Source organism: Callithrix jacchus, chromosome 13, assembly GCF_049354715.1.
Source record: "Callithrix jacchus isolate 240 chromosome 13, calJac240_pri, whole genome shotgun sequence".
NCBI lineage: Eukaryota > Metazoa > Chordata > Mammalia > Primates > Cebidae > Callithrix > Callithrix jacchus.
The window spans coordinates 12,872,111-12,895,616 of record NC_133514.1 but is presented as its reverse complement, the minus strand read 5'-3'; the positions used below and the strand labels follow the sequence as shown (position 1 = coordinate 12,895,616).

At 41.3% G+C, this 23,506-nt stretch overlaps 1 protein-coding gene across 6 annotated transcripts in view; it reads right to left on the bottom strand.

Annotated features, from left to right (window-relative positions):
* INTS9 (integrator complex subunit 9) overlaps window positions 1–23,506 on the bottom strand; it is a 124,401-nt gene that overhangs the window by 37,214 nt on the left and 63,681 nt on the right. For all 6 annotated transcript variants that reach the window (XM_035269627.3, XM_002756798.7, XM_035269626.3 and 3 more), the window contains 2 exons: window positions 7,464–7,584; window positions 6,288–6,422 (listed from right to left, as the gene is read on the bottom strand). In XM_035269627.3, the coding sequence (XP_035125518.1) occupies window positions 6,288–6,422; window positions 7,464–7,584 (256 nt within the window). The remainder of the gene's footprint in view (window positions 1–6,287; window positions 6,423–7,463; window positions 7,585–23,506) is intronic.

Here is a 23,506-nt window from a genome sequence, read left to right as displayed (position 1 = left end):
CTGCTCCCTCACACCACAAGGGCAAAATGGTGACAAGTCAGGGAGATACCTTCAGGAGAAACAAGGTCTGAAGCAGAGGCATGGGAGGGGGTCCCTGTGGTTGAAGCAAGAAGAGCTTCCAGGGAATCCAACAAGACCGCTGAGGAAAGCAGTTTCTACTGCTCACGGTGAGCTAAAACGTGCCCTTAAACCTGTGGCAGAATTAGTGAACCAGATAGAGTAGGAATACATGTATTAAAATGTCCCCAAAAATACACACCGGGAGATTAAAATGAGCAAGTATAAAGAGAAACAACCAGAAGTACTGTGACAAAAGTGTAATTGTGGAAATGAAGAGTTGAATACACAGGCTGAGAAGCAAGAATGCATTCAGGAGCTAGCAGATTTTCTTCCGGAGGTTTCATGAAGTAGACAGGAAATACACAAGGAAAGAGATGTGTAAGGATCTACATACTAGAAATTCCATAAAAAGAAAACCAGGAGTAAGTAATTTAAGAAATGACTAAGAATTTTTTTAAGTTAAAGGAGTTTGGAAGACGTCACAGATACCACACTAACAGGAAAAACACACTGAAGAGAAATCACTGTAAAACTCACAAATATTAATGTGAAAATTCTAAAAGCAGATATCCCATATAATGGAACACAAATCCAAACGGCGTCAGAGTTCTTAATGACAACAAGAGACACAAGTGGAAAATGAAGTCGTATTTCCAAAGCCTTATCATGTCAAAGTTTTTTGCCTTCAATTTTTAATCCATGCAAGCTATCATTAAATATGAGAAAAAAATTAAAAATATTCTTAGTAATTCAAGGCCAAAAGCTTACCACTTCAAGACCCCCTAGATTCCCCTTCGTCAAGCATTTCTGGAAAAAAGAAAAGTCAATCTAGCAGGATGTCATAAGATCCTGTGTGTGGAACGTAAGGTTGAAAAACTTACAACGTATCTCAATGAAGATCACCGTTATTGCAATAATGAATATATTCACCATTCTATGTATATTCTAAATGACCCAGAATAAAACTGTAGATGGTTTCACCATGGTGGGCATGGGGTATGGTGTGCAAAGGAAGGGAGAAAGATGGAGGAGACAAGAGGACAGCGTGGCTTTGCAGGGAAAGACACAGATACTGATAAATAAGATAGTAACAGAAAAATAAACCAAGAGGCCGGGCATGGTGGTGCACACCTATAATCCCAGCACTTTGGGAGGCGAGGGGGGCGGATCACAAGGTCAAGAGATGAAGACCATCCTGGTCAACATGGTGAAACCCCATCTCTATTAAAAATACAAAAATTAGCTGGGCGTGGTGGAGCATGTCTGTAGTCTCAGCTACTTAGGAGGCTGAGGCAGGAGAATCGTTTGAACCCGGGAGGCAGAGGTTGCAGTGAGCTGAGATCATGCCATTGCATTCCAGCCCGGTGGCAGAGTGAAACTTTGTCTCAAAGAAAAAAAAAATAACTCAGAAGAATAAAACTAAAATGTGAATTTTCACACATACAGAAGGAAATTTACCCTTCTAAAGGAAGGCAAAAAAAAAAAACTGGGGAAAGAATGAACTAAAAACATGAAAGAAGACAGCAGAACTATGACAGTCTTCACAAGAAACATAAACAGGCTCACCAACAAAAACACATTAGATTAAAAAAAATCCTGGCCAAGCACAGTGGCTCATGCCTGTAATCCCAGCACTTTGGGAGGCCAAAGGTGGATGGATCACTTGAGCCCAGGAGTTTGAGACAGCATGGGCAATATAGGGAGACCCTGTCTCTACATGGTGGCATGTGTCTGTAGTCCCGGCTACTTGGGAGGCTAAGGTGGGAGGACTGCTTGAATCCCAGAGGCAGAGGCTGCAGTGAGCCGAGACTGTGCTACTGCACATATGAGGGACAGAGCCAGACCTCGCCTAAAATAAAAAAAAAAAAAAAAAGAAAGAAAGAAAAAGAAAACACAGGCACATATGAAATGAGAAAAAGTCTCTTGGCTTTTAATGCAGTTTTTATAGAAAAAAAAGAAAGCATTGAAGCATCCTGATAAAAAAGAATACCTGATCAATAAAATACAATGATCATGAATATACAGACTCCTGAGCATACAGCTTATAAATATAAAAAGTAAAAACTGGTAAAACTACAGTGAGAAATAAATAAATCAACAAGTAACATACTCTTTTCAGAAATCAGTAGCTAAGCAAAGATAAAAGACTTGAATGACGCAAAAAAACTCAAATACATAAAGAAAAATTTTACCCAACAGTGATTAAATTTCGATACCTCAGGATATGTTTATTATAATGCAAAACATTAGAATTCTGAAACATATCCTTAAAAAAAGTTCCTCTAATCCTATGTCTAATCAGACTGAATGGACTAGAAACAAACAAACAAACTGTAAAATAACCTTTGGTTATTGAAATCATGAACATTATAAAGAATATTATGACATACTTAGAGATGAATGACACAGCACTGCGTATAAAAAATGTAACAGAGTACAGAAACCGGTTGCTTTAAACACGTTTATGGAAAAACAAAGCCTGAAACCCACTTGGTAAGTATCAAAATAAACAGAGTAAATCCGAAGGAAGACAGGAAGGAAGGAAATAAAGGGCAGAACAGAGGATGCAAATACAACCAAAACAACTAAAACCAAAAACTTATTTTTTGAATAAAATCAGTAATATAGACAAACCTCTGGCAAGTCTGATCAAGATGGTGAAAATAAACTTTAGAATGGAAAGAGACCTATACAAAAAGGTTACACAAATAAAAGAGGATTGTAAATAGCTTTATGCCTCTGATTTTGAAAACCTAGGCAAAAAGGACAAATCTCTGCCAAAATTCTGGCGCCATTTTGGCCCAGAAAATATAGTTCAGTAACAGTAATCCAGGTCCAGACAGTTTTATGGAACATTTGACCAAGCTTTCAGGAAAAGATAATCCCTATCTCATATTTTTTTTTTTCTGACATTAGAAAATGAGGGAAAGGCTTCCAAATCACTTTTTGAGACTAACATACCTTAGTTTCCAGCAAATGAACACAGAAGAAAATAATACATGGGCTCATTTTCCACCTATGACTATAGATTATAAACTTCAATGAAATACTCACCAACTGATTCCTGGAGAGCATTTTAAAAAGAATAGATTGTGGCCGGGCGCGGTGGCTCAAGCCTGTAATCCCAGCACTTTGGGAGGCTGAGGCGGGTGGATCACGAGGTCAAGAGATCGAGACCATCCTGGTCAACACAGTGAAACCCTGTCTCTACTAAAAATACAAAAAATTAGCCGGGCATGGTGGCACGTGCCTGTAATTCCAGCTACTCAGCAGGCTGAGGCAGGAGAATTGCCTGAACCCAGGAGGTGGAGGTTGCGGTGAGCCGAGATCACGCCATTGCACTCCAGCCTGGGTAACAAGAGCAAAACTCCGTCTCAAAAAAAAAAAAAAAAAAGAATAGCTTGTAATCAAGCAAGATTTATCCCAGGAATACAGGATGGTTAAATGTGAGAAAAGCCGACACTACAATCTGCTGCTACATTCACGGTCTCAAAGGAGAAACATCAAAGTTGCTCACATGCTCAAAAGCATCCGATAAGGTAAAACACTTACGTCTGACTTTTAAAAAATCAGAAAGTTGGGAATAAAGGAGACACTCCTTAGCTTGACAAATAAAAATGGTGCAGTAAGCATGATGTTTAACGAGCAAACTACAAAAGCTTTCCTTTGATTCTTACACAAGACGAGGGAGTCCACTATCACCACTGCAGTGCAACGCAGTATAAGAGGCTCAGTCACAGGATGAGAAAAAGGAATAAAAAACATAAAGGTTAGAAGAGAGGTGAGAAAAGTGGTACTTCCTTGGAAGAGAATATCAATAGATAAATATTAGAATTAAGAGAATTCAGGATGGTTGCTAAATGTCAAATTAATTAAAAAAGTGATTATAACAAATATAAAATCGAATTAAAAAATACTGAGACCCCATGCTCAGTAAAGGCCAGCTCTCTTCCTCTCCATGTGGAAGGCTACACTTTTTGGCCTCAACTTTCCTTTAATGCAACCATTCTTACACAATACTATTTTTCTTTCTTCCAGTGTCTGTTGGTAAAAGTTCCAACAGTGTCTTCCTTCCAGTGTCTGTTGGTAAAGGGCACAGTCTTTGGCTCTCAGCCCTTTATTTAATTTTTTTTTTTTTTTTTTTTTTTTTTTGAGATGGAGTCTCCTTCTGTCGCCCAGGCTGGAGTGCAATGTCGTGATCTTGGCTCACTGCAACTTCCACCTCTCGGGTTCAAGCAATTCTCCTGCCTCAGCCTCCCAAGTAGTTGGGATTACAGGTGCACACCACTATGCCTGGCTCATTTTTGTATTTTTAGTAGAGACAAGGTTTCACCATGTGGGTCAGGCTGGTCTTGAACTCCTGACCTCCAGATCTGCCTGCCCTGGCCTCCCAAAGTGCTGGGATTACAGGCATGAGTCACCACGTCCAGCCTATTTAGATTTTAAAACTGTGACAACCCTCCCGTTTGTCTACAGACTTGCCTTCACATCACAGTTCCAGCTGGATATTTCCATCTGTCTAATGTTCTCCCAAATTCACCTTCATGAAACCCACTACCCTCTTCTGCAACAAACGGCCCTCTGCCAACTCTTCCTTGTTAACTGGATTAGTGGTCATTAACGGTATTCTCAATGACATGCAGAAATGAGATCCCTAACTTTTATTCTTCCTTTTCTGAAGATAGTGGGAATTCAACAAATGTCTCTTGAATTAAAGACCCCCCAATGTTTTAACTCTTTTCTCCATTCTTACTGCCTCTGGCTTAATCCAAAGCCTTATTTCCCTGTGTTTATCAGGATTCTACAGCAGCCTGTGATATTCTTCCTAGTTAGTAGGGATTCCACTCAAGTAGACCAGTGACTAGCAAACTTTGCTGTAACATTTAAAGTAGAATTCTGCCACTATAATGCTTTTTTTTTTGAGATAGGGTCTTGCTCTGTTGCCCAGGCTAGAGTGCGATGGCACAAACATGGCTCACTGCAGCCTCAACCTCCTGGGCTGAAGTATTCCTCATGTCTCAGCCTTTAGAACAGCTGGGACCACAGGCACATGCCACTACACCTGGCTAATTGTTTTGTTTTTTAACTTTTTGTAGAGATGGGCTCTTGCTATGTTGCCCAGGTTGGTCTTGAATACCTGGGCTCAAGCAGTCATCTTGCCTTGGCCTCCCAAAATGCTGTGATTACAGGCATGAGCCACCATGTGCATACTGAGCCATAAACAATCCATAAACAAATGGGCATGGCTGTACTTAAACAAAATACTATATGCTAAAACAGGGGCATGCCACACATAGTGCCCAGGCCACAATTTGCTAACATCTGCATTAAACTATCAAGTTTTTCAAACCAAAACTTTTCTCATTCTTGCTAATTCAATACAGAATCCAATTACGTGGATAGAGAAAAATCTATTTTTTTCTTTTTTACATATAACACAGGTTGCCAGCTAGAAGTTAAAATTAATTACTTAAGTACGCTGCTCATTACTTTCAAGACCTTATTTTCCCTTTAAATTTATAGACCTTGTAAGAATAATTTACTGGAAATTACATCAATAGTACTGTAAAGGCTTTGAACTAAATAGGACACAGTGGAAGAGTTGGCAGCCAAGTCACCCTTCTGTCTTTAATGGAAGAACTGAGGGAATGACAGAAGCTGCCAATAAAAAATTCTGATTCAATGAAGCAGATGATGGTGACATTGATGGGCTTTTGATTTCAATAAGCAGGAAAGGCCCAGAATTCTGCTAGATGCAGGAAAAAACAGCAACGTCCCCTCTAGACCTTGAGATGAAACTTGGTTATAAAAGAAGGTATGAAAAAACAATGCAGAATGGCACCTCAGAACATCCCACTGTTCCCAACTAGAGCACAGCATGTTTTTCCCTATATTAAAATGCGGGTCTGCCAATCACTGACTTAGCCATTCTATAACGTGTACGTGTATCAAGACATCATGCATACCATAAATATACAATTTTTATTCATAATTAAAAAATGAATAGTTTTTTTCTTTCCTTGCCGGTGACCCTCAAGGTAGCAGGACTATTTCAGAGAAACCTGTAGGTCGAAATGTTGGGACTCGAATAGTCTACCTTTGCTAGAGAGTATCTGCAGAAAACCAATCTGGGAAGATTTTAAAATGGCTGATGGTACGCTGGATACATTCTGAATCTGAGTTAAGAAACCAAAAAGCTGAGTTACTAGAAGAGAATTTTGAACTACCTGGGGGTGTGTGGTAAGCAAGGAAGATCCAGAGACGTAAGACACCTTCTCATAATGAGACTGGATGATCCAGTTGGAGCTCCCAAGGGCATAGCCTGAGCTCAGAGGAGTCACCTGGACCGCACCAAAAAGCTCCTAAAATAGAACCACAGTAAGAACACGCAATGAGCTTACAGTGACAGTCACATCAGGTAATTCTGCAGAGAAAAACAACATAAATATCTTCAGTTTAAAAACAAAAATTATTTTAAAGTAAGCCAGAGACTGGGCGCAATGGCTCACACCTGTAATCCCAGCACTTTGGGAGGCTGAGGCCGGTTGATTGCATGAGCCCAGGAGTTCGAGACCAGCCCGGTAACATGGTGAAAACGCATCTCTACAAAAAAATATGAAAATTAGCTGGGCATGGTGGCGCATGCCTGTAGTCCCAGCTAACTGGGGGGCTGTGGCAGGAGGATCACTTGAGCCCGGGAAGTTGAAGTTGCAGTGAGCCGTGTTTACACCACTGCACTCGAGCCTGTGTGACAAAGTGGGACCCGTCTCAATCAATCAATAAAGTAAACAAGAAAGTTTTAAGGAAAACAGAGAGATGATGGAGATCAACTGGCAAAAAAAGAAAGCAATCCTATAATCTTTACTTGTCACCTGAAGCTTTGGCCCTGTTCCATGTCCCCAGGCACTCAAGGTTCACACATTAAAAGGGAAAGATGAAAAATCACCAAACAGACCGAAGACTCACAGGCTTTGGCTTTCCTTTTTCATTTTCAATTAGGTATTAGGACCTTGCTGTTCTGTACTGAGTAGCTGTGGCACAGGTTGACAAGCAGAAATGGGAAGGCTTATCATTTAGGTCAGAGCTCAAAAGTCATACTTGGCAAACTCTTCTCTTCCTGTTTCACTCATCCAAAATCTATAAAGTACTGTTCACTGCTCTAATGTGAACAGGATGAGATGCCTTTCTCCTGACTCCCTTCACGCTGGCCCATCGAATGCTGGCCGGTGATGGAGATGGGAGGGTGGGGAAAGAGCACCAATAAAATCCTGAGCGGAATGGAGGAAAGAACAGAGGCTCTGGATCCTCAGCGACAGAACAGTTTTAAAAAGCTAACTATAGGATCCTTCCAAACAACAACAATATGAATTCATGAATGACTGAAACATAATATGGACACTCACAATTTTCTGAGAATATCCCACCAGCTGGATTTTACTAAGAGCAGAGTTCACCTCTTGCATTGTATAGCATCTTCTCCAGGTTGATACTTCCACGGCATCCTTGAGAGGAGAAGGTAACAGCCTGCAAATAAATCACAATGTCAACTACCCGTTGAACATTTCTTCATGTTCTTCAGCATTCCTTTCTAGTAATTTGTCCATTTGATCTACAGGGTTTAATTTACTGGCATATAATTGTTCATGGGATTCCTTTACGATCATTCAAAAAAAAAAAATAGAGACATGGTCTTGCTCTGTCGCCCAATACGTGTCAACAGAAAAATGTTTTATCATTTGCTCTAAAAGAATCAGGAGGAGAACTGAAGAGTAACTTCCCTGACATTCACTGTACAATACAGGTCCAAGTACTGGAGTGAAATAAATGCATGCCATCAGCCCCTCCTCTCTCTCCTGAAACACCGAACGATAGTAGAGGGCTACACACACACTCTCACACACACACACACACACACCATTTAAGACAAAGAGAATGAGAGAAGAGACAATAACAAGGCATTTTAGAAAGTAGAAGGACAAACATATGACTTAGTAGATCCAAGAAAGTTCAATGCAAATGTTTAACTTCTACTGCAGATCCCACCAAAAGTATGGCAACTGAAAAGAACAGGTACACGTGGAACTTGAATCAACCTAAAAACAAGAGGAACTGTTGAAGAAAGAGACGAGATACTTCGAACCTTCCAGATCTCCTCAATCCTTCCATATAGCTCAGCAGCTGTCCCTTTTCCTCTCAGGCATGTTACCAGAGGTTGTTCTCTAGAGGGAGGAGAAATGGAAGTCTGGACTAGAGGAAACCACTAACTCAGGCAGCCTTCCTAAACAAAATCTCATGCATGGAGAGGAGCAAGGCTGCCAAAGCAATATGAATGAGCTTATACCCTCCATGGTAGGGGGCCGGAAGAATCTTCTCTGAAGATCTAATCAGCCTCAAAGAAAAAAAATTAATAAAAATATTCTAATACGGGGGGTTCCACAAAGAAACAGCTCAACCAGATTACTTTATGGTAAAGTCTGGAATTGAACAAGCCCTACTCATGGCACACAGACTTTCTAATTAGTTTTTCTTATTGTCCAACTCTTAAACATGAGCCAGTAGCCAAGGACTATGATAAATCTGAGAAAAGCCTCTAAAACAATAAAGGCCTCAAACAGGGGCAGAGGAGCAGGCAGGGAAATTAGAAGAAATAACTTAGGCAAGTAGAAGAAAACTTTAAAAACACCTTGTCCTTCCTATCCTTAGAAAAATAAGATAGTATAGCTACAAAATGAGAAGAGACTGCTACAAAAAAAGATTAAAAAAACCAAAAGAGCTCTTAGAAATTAAAAATACAATGTCATATAAAGAGTGAAAGCATGCCAACAAAATATCAGAATCTCAACATAAGCGAAAAAGATTGAAAAGTTACACAAACATGAACAGGGCACGTACAAGAAAAACCAGCAAAGCTTATAAATGAGGTAACAGAGCTCCATGAAGAGTTAGAAAGAAAACAGCACTTTGGAAACGAAGACTAAACTACATGTTGAGCATCTCAAATCTGAAAACCTGAAACTAGGCTTCTTTAAAATCTGCACCTTTTTGAGTGCTAATGTAATGCTCAAAGGAAATGCTCACTGGAGTACTTTGGATTTCAGATTTGGGATGCTCAATCAGCAATATTCCAAAATCGTAAAAAATCAGAAGTTCGAAATACTTTGGTCTCAAGCATGTCACATGAGGGACAGTCAACCTGTAACAGAAACAGAGAGTAGATAAACACAACAGATAATGACACAAGAAAAATGGGAAGAAAAAACACCAAAAAGAAATGAAGAGACTTAAAAATTCAAAAGAAAGTAACAAATGTTGAAGGCAGATAGGCAAGATGCCGCATAAGGGTAATAGTAGTCCCTAATAGAAAAGCAAATGAGACAATAAAAGTTAATACTCATAATATTCAAACCGAGTGCAACAATAAAAATTAATATTTATACTACCCAATTACTAAATGCTATAATTCCTAAAAGAAAGAGACATGAAACTACACACTATAAGAACGTAGTGCACTCTTGAGAATACTGACCCAGAACAGTGGACACCAGACATACTCTAGGAAAATATTTAGACTATAAGCAAAGCTTTGGGATCTAGGCAAAAAGAGCAAGAAACTTACAAGGAAAGAAAATGAGGTCTTATTAGCATTTTTCACAGCAATGTTTAATACCAGAACAAAATACGATAACATACTTAAGATATTCAAACAAAGAAAATACAAGCCAAGGACTATACATCTAGCAAAACTGACTTTCAAAGCCAAAGAGCACAGATAAACAATTATGAACATATGGGAGTCCAGGGAATATTGTTCTTGTGATCCCACCCTGAGAAATCTACTGAAGACTGAGTTTCAGACAATCAGAATGAAGAAGAAACATCAGCACACATCGGCCAGTGGTGAGCATTAAATATACAGTTAATTGTAGAAGACAGACTAAATGAACGTGAAAAGGAAAGGAGGATAGTATGTAATGAATATATACTTTGACAACACAGATACGGTCAAAGTGTAAAAAAAAAAAAAGTGGGGGAAAATATACATGCTCTGTTCTCCAAAGGGTCCTAGAAACAATGACCAATTTAGTAGCAATGAGCATTGCTAACAACCATAATGGGATCTTAAAATTCCACTTTTCACTGAAGAAATCAGGGTTTCTTGGAGAAATGGGTAATTCAGGGCAGAGAATGCACAAGAAGAGGCTTAAACATCCTTCTATCACAGATGGCAAGGAAACAATAAAAGACTATGAGGGTCAGAATAAAAGGACCCAGGCGACAATTAGTCCATTTTTACGCTGCTAATAAAGACATAACTGAGACGGGGAAGAAAAATACGTTTAATTGGATTTATAGTTCCACATGGCTGGGAAGGCCTCAGAATCATGGTGGGAGGTGAAAGGTATTTCTTACATGGCGGCGGCAAGAGAAAATGAGGAAGCAGCAAAAGTGGAAGCCCCCGATGAACCCATCAGATACTGCGAGACTTCTTCACTATTATAAGAATTGCATGGGAAAAACAAGTCCCTCCCACAACATGTGGGAATTCTGGGAGATACAATTCAAGTTGAGATTTGGGTGAGGACTCAGCCAAACCATATCACTCTGCCCCTGGCCCCTCCAAATCTTATGTCTTCACATTTCAAAACCAATCATTCCTTCTCAACAGTCCTCTAAAGTCTTAACTCATTTTAGCATTAACCCAAAAGTCCACAGTCCAAAATCTCATCTGAGACAAGGCTAGTCCCCTCTGCCTATGATTCTGTAAAATTAAAAGCAAACTATTTGCTTCCTAGATACAATGGGGTACATGAATTGAGTAAATACAGCCATTCCAAATGGGAGAAATTGGCCAAAACAAGGGGGTTACAGGCCCCATGCAAGTTCAAAATCCAGCAGGGCAAATTTTAAAGCTCCAAAATGATCTCCTTTGACTCCGGCTCTCACATCCAGGTCATGCTGATGCAAGAGGTGGGTTCCCATGGTCTCGGGCAGCTCTGCCCCTGTGGCTTTGCAGGGTACAGCCCCACTCTGGCTGCTTTCACCGGGTAGTACTGAGTGTCTGCCACCTTTCCAGGTGCACCATGCAAGCTGTGGTGGATATACCATTCTGGGGTCTGGAGGATGGTGGCCCTTTTCTCATAGCTCTGCTAGGCAGTGCCCCAGTAGGGACTCTGTGTGTGGGGGCTCCAACCCCACATTTCTCTTCTCTACTGCCCTAGCAGAGCTTCTCCATGAGGACCCTACTCCTGCAGTGAACTTCTGCCTGGGCATCCAGGCATTTCCATACATCTTTTGAAATCTACCTGAAGGTTCCCAAACCTCAAATTCTTGACTTCTGTGCACCTGCAGGCTCAACACCACATGGAAGCTGCTAAAGCTTGGGCTTCCACTCTGGTTTTTCTTTTTTTTTTTTTTGAGACAGAATTTCGTTCTTGTTGCCCAGGCTAGAATGCAATGGCATGATCGTGACTTACTGCAACCTCTGCCTCCCAGCTTCAAGCGATTCTCTTGCCTCAGCCTCCTGAGTATCTGGACTTACAGGCACATGCCACCACGCCTGCCTAATTTTTGTATTTTTAGTAGAGATGGAGTTTCACTATGTTGGCTAGGCTAGTCTTGAACTCCTGACCTCAGGTGATCTGCCCACCTCAGCCTCTCAAAGTGTTGGGATTACAAACGTAAGCCACTGCACTTGGCCTGGGGCTTCCACCCTATGATGCCATAGCTCAAGCTCTATATTAGCCCCTTTCAGCCACAGCTGGAGAGGCTAGGACACAGGGCACCAAGTCTCTAGGATGACCACAGCACAGGGACTCTGGGCCTGGCCCACAAAACCACTTTTTCCTCTTGGACCTCTGGGCCTGTGACAGGAGGGGCTACCATGAAGGCCTCTGACATTCCCTGGTGACCTTTTCCCCATGATCTTAGGGATTAACATTAGGCTCCTTGCTACTTATACAAATTCTGCATCCAGCTTGAATTTCTCCTCAGAAAATGGGTTTTTCTTTTCTTACTGCAACGTCAGACTGCAAATTATCTGAACTTTTATGTTCTGTTTCCCTTTTAAAATGGAATGCTGGGCCGGGTGCAGTGGCTCACGCCTGTAATCCCAGCACTCTGGGAGGCCAAGGCAGGTGGATCACCTAAGGTCAGGAGTTTGAAACTTGCCTGGCGAACATGGTGAAACCTCATCTCTACTAAAAATATAAACATTAGCCTGGTGCAGTGGTGGGCTCCTATAATCCCAGCTTCTAGGGAGGCTGAGGCAGGAGAATTGCTTGAACCCAGGAGGTAGAGATTGCAGTGAGCCCAGATCATGCCATTGCACTCCAGCCAGGGCGACAGAGCAAGACTCCATCTCAAAAAACAACAACAAAAAAACCCAAAACAGAATGTTTTTTAGCAACACCCAAGTCACCTTTTGAATGCTTTGCTACTTAGAAATTTCTTCCACCAGATACCCTAAATCATCTCTTAAGTTCAAAGTTCTACAAATCTCTAGGGCAGGGGTAAAATGGCCCCAGTCTCTTTGCTAAAACATAACGTGAGTTACCTTTGCTCCAGTTCCCAACAAGTTCCTTATCTCCATCTAAGAACATGTTAGCCTGGATGTTATCATTCATGTCACTATCAGCATTTTTGCAAAGCCATTCAGCAAGTCTGCAGGAGGTTCTAAACTTTCCCACATTTTCCTGTCTCCCTCTGAGCCCTCCAAACTGTTCCAACAACTGCCTTGCACAGTTCCAAAGCTGCTTCCACATTTTTGGGTATCTTTTCAGCAACACCCCACTCTACTTGTACCAATTTACTGAATCAGTCAGTCTTCTTGTTGCTGATAAAGGCATGCCTGAGACTGGGAAGAAAAATGGCTTTAATTGGACTAACTGTTCCACATGGCTGGGAAGGCCTCAGAATCATGGTGGGAGGGAAAAGGTACTTCTTACATGGCAGTGGCAAGAGAAAATGAGGAAGAAGCAAAAGCGGAAGCCCCTGATAAACCCATCAGATCTCGTGAGACTTACTCACTATCCTGAGAATGGCACAGGAAAAACCAGTCCCCATGATTCCATTATCTCTCCCTGGCAATCAATCTCCCACAACACAAGGGCAATTCTGGGAGATACAATTCAAGTTGAGATTTGGGTGGGGACACAGGCAAACCATATCAACACCTGACAGGCTTTCAGTGTTCAAAGATGGGGCAATTCCAGCTGAAACAATCACCACCATCACTTAATGAGCTGAAACCATGCAATATTTCAGAGGGGGGTGTGATCAGATTGGAGCTTTTGAGGTGCTGGGAATGTTCTTTGCCTTGACGTGGGAGGTGGCTTTAAGAGTGGTTGCTTTATAATAATTTATTAAGCAATATATTAGTTTTGTGTGTTTTGATATCTGTGGGATATTTTTGCTGTTGTTTTAAACAAGGTCTTGCTCTGTCACCCAGGCTGGAGTGCAGTGGCATAATCATAGCTCAGTGAAGCCTCAACCTCCTGACCTCAAGTGATCCTCCTGCCTCAGCCTCCAAAGTAGCTAGGACTACAGGTACGTGCCACCACACTGGCTCAGTTTATCTTCTGTAGTGATGGGATCTTGCCATATTGCCCATGCTGGTCTCAAACTCGTGGACTCAAGCGATCTGCCCGCCTTGGCCTCCCAAAGTGCTGGCCTCTCAAACACAGGCATGACCAATATCTGTGTTTTATAATAAAAAGTTTAATTTAAAAATCAGAAAATTTAATGTCAAAAATGAAATATTACAGCAGAAATGAAAAACTGATAGAAAGCTTGGGAAATAAAGTCAAGGACATTCTGCAGAAAAATAAACAAAAAGAAAAACAGAGATGGAAAAAAGGAGATAAAATATTTGAATGACAATCTAGGAGGTTCAGCATCCAACAGCAAGAGTTGCAGAAAGAACACAAAAGGAGTAGAAAACTTTTTTAAAAACGAGAATAACAATTCTTAATTTTCTAAATTGAGAGTCGGCAAATCTTTTCTGTAAGTCGCTGCAGATATTTTAAGCTTTGCAGACCACATATAGTCTTCACCACAACTATTCAACTTAGCTGTGTCATAGCATACACAATATGTAAATAAGTGTGGCTGTGTTCTGATAAAGCTTTATTTGTAAAAACAGTGGTGGACCAGATCTGGCCCACAAAACGAGTGCTAGCCTTAGTTGTCACTCCTGTTCTACGTTGTAAGTGCCCATTAAGTACTCAGCACATGAATGAAACTGCTTTAGTAAGACCCATCATCATAAACTCAAGCAATAAAGGCAATATTCTAAAAGCTACCATATGGGAATAACGAGGTATCAACTAAAGATCTAGGTTCAAAATAGCGTTGGACTTTTCAATAGCATTCCTGGAAGCTAGAAGAAAACAGAACAATGCTTGAAAAATTGTAAGATAAAATTATATCTTTTTTTTTTTTAAACCAGAAGCAGCTAGTCTTTCAGGATCAGAGAAAATTATATCTAACTGAGATTTCTATCAAAGTTTGAGCGTTATTTCTATCAAATAGTTTTAGATGTGCAGATCTCAGAAAATTTACTTCCCACACACACTTTGTCAGGGAATTCCTGGACAATGTGGCCTGAAAAATGAAGAAATAAACAAGAAAAAGGAAGATCCAGAAAACAGAGCTTCTGACAGAAGAAAGCAGCAAAAAAATCTTTGGGAGAATGGTGAGGAAAATCCTCAGCTGAAAGCCACAGCATTGGGCCCAAGACAGCTGACATCAGATAAGGCTTGGGAGAGGACTTTTTAAGGAGATAAAAGTTGTCAGAATACCCATTGAGATTGAACATGATGGGTGGCAGGATATGCCACCCCAAAATATGCCAGTTCAACATAAAGGTTATTTTGAGGTAAAGGCACCTGAAAAACAGCAGGTGCAGGAAGGGTGCTCTGACCGCCTCTTTTTCTTCCTGAAGGAGATGAAACCCCCATATGGAAGATGTCCTCCCTAGCAAGGGGAAAGTAATATTTTTCTCTGTAGGGAAAGGGAATGGGGTTCAAGAGAAACCTATACCAGCAAACCTTGTTAAACTCTGATCTTCCTAGTCACTTCTCCACCCAATTAAATGTCGTAGCCCAAGTCCCTTTCCCTTGTCACATTTTCCCAATGTCCTACCCTTTGCCCAACTCAGCGTCTGTGTTCAACTTTAATGGCTCCTTTGGGTCTTCATTCTCTTGTGGGGACTCCTACATATACTTAATTTAATAAAATCTGTGTGCCTTTCTTCTGTTAACCTGTTTTATGTCAGTTTAATTCTTAGACATAACTGGACACCCTAAGAGGGTAGAGGAGAAATTTTTAATCATTTTCAAACATACTGAGGAGAGACAAGTAGGGAAATGGCATAGAGACCATAGGTACATAAAACAACTAGACAAATAAGAAAACAAAGCAATTATTAACTCAAGGGAAAACAAAAAGTTGTGCAAGATAGAAAAAATAATCCTAATAATCTTATATGGCCAGTGAATTACATTTATACAGCCTTAATAATGGAAACACTGAATTCAGATTTAACCAGAGTGGCACATAGATCAAATCTTTCCTATGGTTTTTACTCGTTTCTTTAGCAACAAAATATCAATGATCCATTTTCATTACCTTCTACATAAACAGATACATGAAGTACACATAGTGAACTGCTTTAGGTTTTGCAATATTTATTCTACACTTATTTACTTAGCACTGACTACGGCCACAGCACTTAAGCCACATAAGGGGAATAACACGCACAATACAGGGCTTCTCTGCTCACACTGTGCTTAAGTCTAAAAAAAATCAAATAGTACAAGGAAACAAAAAGGATGCCAAAAGCCAGGAGTCACCCTTGCTTACGCAGGCTCGTCTTCCCTTCCAGAAGGGCCTAAACAATACACTACAAATGCAAATCTCAAGATCATACGCACACCTCCCCTCTTGCATCCCCCGACTTTAATGATTCACCAATATGTTAAGGATAAAATTCAAGGCTCTCAGCCTGACTGCCTAAGGCCCTTCTTTATCTGGGTGCTGCTTTTGCCTGCATTGTCTATACTGGGCTTTTCTAGTGCAAGGCCCTGCCTGCCTGCACCCCACCCACTTAACTCCCTCTGCCTCCTTCTTCTACATTTCAAGTGGATAACACTTACTTGCTCTTGCTTAAAACCGAGACCACGTGTCACTTTCTCTCAGATCTTTCGCCCCCAGTCTAGGCCAAGTGCACACTCACGTGCTCTTCGGGAAGGCTGGCTGGCCCTGAGTCTGGGAGTGCGGGGAAATGGCACAGAAGTCCCCTTTGGACTGAGGCCACCGCAGGGCTGCTGCTTCTGCATCTCTTTCCTCCACATCCCTATAACTCACAACTGCCTGCTTTCAGGAAGGAAAGTGTTCTGAGAGGCACTCGGAAATCATGGAAAAAAGAGAATTTATAACAAGACAAGCCTTCTGGTGTTAGCTCTTCACCTCTAAGCCTCAGTTTCCTCACCTATAAAATGGAGAGAATACCACCCTCCTCTGAGTTTCTCTGCAATGGGGAAATGAGATATAATGCATATGAAGTGTCTGGTGCAGAAGAGATGCTTAATCAAGGTTTGTCTCCAGCCCTGCTCCAACACAGCCCCAGGAGCATACACATTTCCCAACAATTCTGCAGTGGACTCCAACCCTGCGTGATTGACTCTGATGAACAGCCATGATTCTGAACGTGAAAGGCCTCAAGGGAAAGCCCAAGGTTCTACCCTGCTTTGGCTCCTCCTTTAAGCTCTCAGGGTCAGACAGCCCCAGAGCTTGAACCTCCTGGGGCCCGCCCTGCACAGAAAATGAAGACCTCTGGCTCTGGGCCGGGCAGAAGCAAGAGTTTCTTGACTTAACAATGCCAGTGCTAGAAGGCTGTCACGGGAGTGGCTGGAGAGCAGGGACTGTGATGAAGAACACTCCCAACCCTAACCACATCTCTCCTCTCAGCTGGATTTCTCACATTGTCCCCATCTTTGCCAGGGCCCCGCAACAGTCACCACTCTTAAAGGCTGACTGGAAAGTCACACACAAGGCTAGAAAAACACCTTTCTTTTCTGTGATTTTCCGTACGCATTACTTGACAACCAGTACTGCCATTACCCAGAACCCCACACACCATGTGGGCTTCCCTTCCTGCTAGCTCTGTCTTCTCTTGATGGCCCTTCCCAGCACAGCCTCCCCTTTCCATCTAGGACAATGTCCTGTGAAAATTCAGCAGATTAAGATCTGGAACAACATTGCTGTAAAAGAGACTTTTGTCACTAACATTTTCACTGTGTGCTGGAGATGAAACAGACTTATATTCAGCCTATCAAGTACCAGCCACGTTTGGACTGAGCGCTTAGAAGGAAAGTGGGAAGCGTGAAGATGCAAAGTATCTGCTGCTTTTGTCCTCAACAGCCCAGAATTTATTTCTAGAGAAATTACTGGGATGTTTCAAGCAGGGACACACTTAAGCAAAACAAAAGGCTCCTGAAAGATCCAGGTACATTTCAGCTTAAATCTTTCCCTTCTTTCCCTTTAAAGTAAATGGCATAGAAATAATAAACTTACATTCTACAAAAACTGAAGAAAGCATTTGTTTATACAGAAATTTTCACTAAAAATGATTTTTGCTAATTAGATCAGTAGAACACTGTAGTTGGAAAACAGTCTTGTTAAATATGCCTTTGGTTTTGTAGTTTACTAACACCCACCGAAAAGAGTAACATGTATCTTTTTCTCCCATTTTATCATATGATTCACACAGAAACATCTTTTTTTTTTTTTGAGACAGAGTTTTGCTCTTGTTACCCAGGCTGGAGTGCAATGGCGGGATCTCAGCTCACCGCAACCTCTGCCTCCATGCCCAGCTAAGTTTTTGTATTTTTAGTAGAGATGGGGTTTCACCATGTTGACCAGGAGGGTCTCGATCTCTTCACCTCGTGATCCACCCGCCTGAAACATCTTTTTCATTTTTGTCTCTTCACCACCGAGTACAGTGCCCAATATGAATGACACTCAAAAGAAAACAAGTTCAGCGGCTATCCCAGGAAAGAAAAGAAACAGCAATGCAATTCTAAACACGCTCGTCTGAACCGCACCACATTGGGTAGAGGCGAGCCCTCTAACTGTGAACGGTGGTGCAAAAAATGAGGGAGGAGCTCAGGGGTGACCCGGAAAAGGAAAGCCAAGCCGCCTGACTGCCTCTAGTCCTGTCCAACCTTCCCGGTTCAGAGTTTTGTGGCAGGAGCTTCTGAAGTGGCTCCAAGTGACCCCCACCTCCAGAATTCACCCCTTGTGGAATCCTCCTCTCTTGAATGTGAGCTGGATCAAGTGGCTTGCTTCTAATAAAGAGAATATGACAACGGTGATGATGGGCTGTCACTTCAGCAATCAGGTTACAGAAGACCAGGACTTCTATCTTGCTCACTCTCTCTCTTGCCCACTTAGAATGGTCTCTTTTTCCTCATTCAAACCCTACTCAATCTGCCCTGCCCAGCCTAAGTCTTGCCATTTAGCACCTGATTTTTGCTTGACAAACTCCTTGAGTAAAAACTTACCATAATACCAGGCATTTGGTAGTTAGTCAACAAGTAAGTCTGCAGTTCTCTGAATTCCATAGTTATGCCTGCAAAGTCTTTTTGCTGAAATCCTCTTTTATTCTTTCTAGATATTCAGTTACTTTGTTGTGCTTTCTCTATCTCCTAACACATCTTGTCTAACTTAGCTTTCCCAGAAACTCTCCTTATGCTTACTTGAGGTCCTAATTACAGAGAGGCATTTACAGAACCATTTAAAGCCATTAGGATTATTGGCTGATTTTGGATAAGAAGGATAAGGAAACCCAGAGGGAACTAGTTCTGTTTTTTCTGGCTTTTTAATTTATCAAAGTCAAGTTCTCAGAGTCTAAATGTTTCATAAATACTTTGTAAAGCATATCATTGTTTTGCTTGTCCTTACCACACTTTAGTGCCTAATGAGCTTCTTTCCCAGTGGTCTGATATGATGTCAAAGCTCGGTGGCCTCATCTTCCATCCTGCCAGCACAAGCAGCACACTTTTGTGTTTTTATTAAATATTAAGACTTTTAAGTCCAGAAGGACCACTTGGAAGGTGGTAAGTAAAAAACTGGCTGGGCACTGAGTGTTTGCTGAATGAACAAATGAATAAATGAACAAAATTAATGTAAGAACAGAATACAAAGAAGACAGAAATTAGAAAAGTTCCTCGCCCAACTCTCATTACACAGAGTGCTTAACATGCCCTGGGATATTCTGGGTATGTTGGCAGAGTAAGAACCCATATGGAGTTTGTGGAGCCTCAAAATGAAGTATGTTTCAATATTAACCAGAAACTAGGTTATCACCCTGGATGTTTATTTTACATCAAATGATCGCTAAAAACACAGCAATTGCTTATGCTACCAAAGCATGACAGGAACAGCTCTTGAGAGCAACTCAACTATCTTTTCTCTAATCCTATGCTTATGGAAAAATCTCTTGTTCATAATTTGGACTTCCTCACCAGCACAGAGTGTCCTAGGTAAAGGAGCCACTCTAGTTCTGGAGCCAGTCAGAGGTCTTAGTTTAAAGAGATTAATCGGGATTTTTGTTCGTCACTCAACATCCTGGGAGTCTGGTCAGCATGAATCATCCCTCAGAGGCTAATCAGCTCCAAGTGAAATGAACGGTGAAGTGTCTTGAATCGCAAAGCCCAAGATGCTGTGATTCTGTGATTACCCCGTCAAAGCACTGCTGCTCTCTGAGGGCCTGCCTTAAGGAGCCCACTCCTGGACAGCTTTCAGAACTCGAACACAAGTGGACTTAGAATTTAATTCTTATTTTACAGAAAAGGAGATTGAGTCTGAGAGTCTGAGTGACAGTGATAACTAACTACAGGTAACAGCGAAATTTGAAAAGAGTTTTCCTTCTGTATACTTGACTCCCTTGCTTTCATCAGAAAGGCAGTGTCTGAAGGTAAATTAGGCTGTGGAAGACAGATGTGTTTGGGCTAACAAAAAACCACGTGATGTAAGGCATGTATCTTATTAAAGGAGACAAGGACACTGGCATTTACTGAGCACCTACTGTGCGACTGGCACTGTTTTAAGAACTTTATCGTATTACTCATTTAGTCCTCACCACAACCCTATTAGGTTGTGAATATGACTGCAATTTGATGAAGGAGGAACAGAGCCTAGAAGAAATAAGCTGCCACAGCTACCAAGAAACAGATCTGAAATTCAAATACAAGTCTATTTGACATCCAAGCACACACTTCCATCTTTTCTTCCTATCACAGAGTTAGAGTTGGTAAATTCCTGTATGCATACCCAAGGAGTGTCAGAGCAGAGGAACTTCAACTTTAACATGCATAGTTTTAAGTCTTTTTTTTTGAAACATAGTTTCACTCTTGTTGCCCAGGCTGAAGTGCAATGGCACGATCTTGGCTCACTGCAATTTCCACCTCCTGGGTTCAAGCGACTCTCCTGCCTCAGCTTCCCAAGTAACTGGAATTACAAGTGTGACTGATTTTGTATTTTTAGTAGAGATGGGATTTCACCATGTTGGTCAGGTTGGTCTCGAACTCCTGACCTCCAGTGATCCACCCACCTCAGCCCTACAAAGTGCTGAGATTACAGGCATGAGCCACTCACCCAGCTGCTTTTAAGTCTTCTGTAAGGTATGAACCCACATTTTAAGTTGTAAGTATTAAAAATTGCCATAAAAATTCAGCCAAAAATATATTAATGCTTAATTGCTTAATGCTTGCACGAGGCTGATGACAGTATCTTGTAATGATTTAGCCTTATTGTAACTGTAGAGTTCTAATCTCATTAAAAATGCTAGCTTTATTTAAAAAAAAAATACTAGAGGTGAGGTTACTTTCCTAAGTGGAATACCTTGCTTTACATTTCCCTATTAAAAACCTAAACATAAGTGAGTATGGGAAAGTCAGAAACCCAAAATTGTACTGTGAGGGATTCTCCTTTCCCTTCCCTTTAAAATCCATCTCTTTTTCAAGAGTAGACTGCAATGTCAAAGTTAGGAAGAAGGATGGCTAACTTCTGTGACATAAATCTCAAGGAACACTGTCGACTGAGGCAGGAAGTTATACAGCTGCCAAAAAGCAGGAGTCACAGTTTTTTTGGTACATGTACTAATAATAAATCAGATGCTAATTCAAACTAACTTCAGATGATTTAAGAGAATTTGTCAGATTCTTCTGACCAAGTTTGAAAATTTTTAATTTACTACATTCTTTAGTTGATAGTTTTATTAGAAACGTAAGCTACTAAGATGTATTAATTCTAGGTACTTGACAAGATCTACTTTGATGCTGCCTATATACAATATAAGTCAAAAACTGGGGGCTTAAGTCTCAAATCGAGTACCTGTCAAAGTACCTCTCCAAGAGGCACTATGCTCAGATCATATCGGATTTTATTCTAATGTAGGAGAGCCAACATTTCTAACAAGATTTTTAAAAAGTCATATTTACAACATCTAGACTTTGAGCTTTTCTTAAAAAATAAAAATAAAACAGGAAGGCTTGGCAGCTGTGGGCTCATATTCCCATATGGCCACGATCTGCTGGAGCTGCAAGTCAGCTGTCCCTACAGAGGCACACACAGGGGGTGCGGTTGCCCCTAGCCCACCTCACTCTTGTGAGTATCCTCCTCAGCTCTGTAGGCATGTGGACCTGTGATCCCTATTTTGGAGGACCTGGACAGGGAAAGTGGAAGAATGAAGAAACAAAAAAAAAGAACAAAAACAGAGAAGATACAGCCTGTATAATGGGAAATATTTCCATGAATAGATAGGAAAAAACAGTGTTTGTCAATGTAGTATGCCACAGTAGTTTGAGACACTAGATATCAGCCAGCTTGTGGTAGAGAGAAATCTAAAGGTGATGTAAATCCCTTAGCACAAACATTGTCTGATGCAGCACTTTTAGAATTCTGGTCCAAGATTAAATTCTAAGTGAATATTTCAAAGAACTCTTTTGTCTGATGTCAATTAAATAATAAATAGTTCTTCAGGTCAGGCACGGTGGCTCACGCCTGTAATCCCAGCTGCATGGCAGGCTGAGGTGGGAGAATTGCTTGAATCCCGGAGGTGCTGGCTGCAGTGAGCAGACATTGTGCCACTGCACTCCAGCCTCGGTGATAGAGTGAGACCCTGTCTCAGTAAAAATGAAAATATAAGTAAATAGCTCTTCAAATTCTTCTACTACTTCTAATATTTATGCTGAGTTTATCTAGGAGAAGAAGAGGACAGAGCTATGGAGTGTCTCTTTCAGACCTCAGTATGTTTCCTAATAGTTAGACTCTTCCCTTTCTCTACCAATAACTATGGCTCATCTCATGCTCAAAAATCAAAACACAATCGTTGGCCAGAGTGAGAATGAAGGATGTCCTTCTCCAGTAGTGCACGTTACTACTCTCCTTGCTACTCTAGCAAGTTAGTCTCAATAGTTTCTGATTTTTGCCTACCAGGTAGGCAAAACTAGCAGCTTCTTTTAAAAGGGGTATTTCCTTTCTATTATAAAGATACATGCAAGCGTATGTTCACTGCAGCCCTATTCACAATAACAAAGACATGGAATCAACCAAAATGCCCACCGATGATAGACTGGATAAAAAAATGTGGTACCCATACACCATGGAATACTATGTAGCCATAAAAAGGAATGAGATCATGTCTGTTGTAGGGACATAGATGGAACTGAAGACATGATGCTCAGCAAACACACACAGGAACAGAAAACCAAACATCGCATGTTCTCACTTTTATGTGGGAGCTGAACAACGAGAACACATGGACACAGGAAGGGGAACAACACACACTGGGGCCTCTCAGGGAGTGTGTGGTGGGGAGGGAGAGCATTAGGATAAACTGCTAATGTATATGGGGCTTAATACCTAGGTGATGGATTGACAGGTACAGCAAACCACCGTGGCACACATTTACCTATATAACAAACCTGCATGTCCTGTATATGTATCCCAGAACTTAATTTCTTTTTTTTAAAGAGAGATTTCCTCTGTGTCTTTCAGGCCCCTCCCTAGCCTTCTCTTCCTTTAGCTTCATTCACATATCAATGTAGGTGGCACTACTTTTGTGTGGCCAAATGGTAGGTAAAGGAAAAACTGCCGAGGATTTTGCCCAAGGCCACAGGAGAAAAGGTGAAATAAGGAACTGGGGTTTCCTAAGACTTGGCCCAAGATTTGAGGGTCAGAAAATGCTGACTTTTTTGAGACAGAGTTTCACTCTGTCCCCCAGGCTGGAGTGCAATGGTGTGATCTCAGCTCACTGCAACCTCTGCCTCCTGGGTTCAAGTGATCCTCCTGTCTCAGCCTCCTCAGTAGCTGGAACTACAGGCACCCACCACCATGCCCAGCTAATTTTTTTGTACTTTTGGTAGAGACACGGTTTTACCAT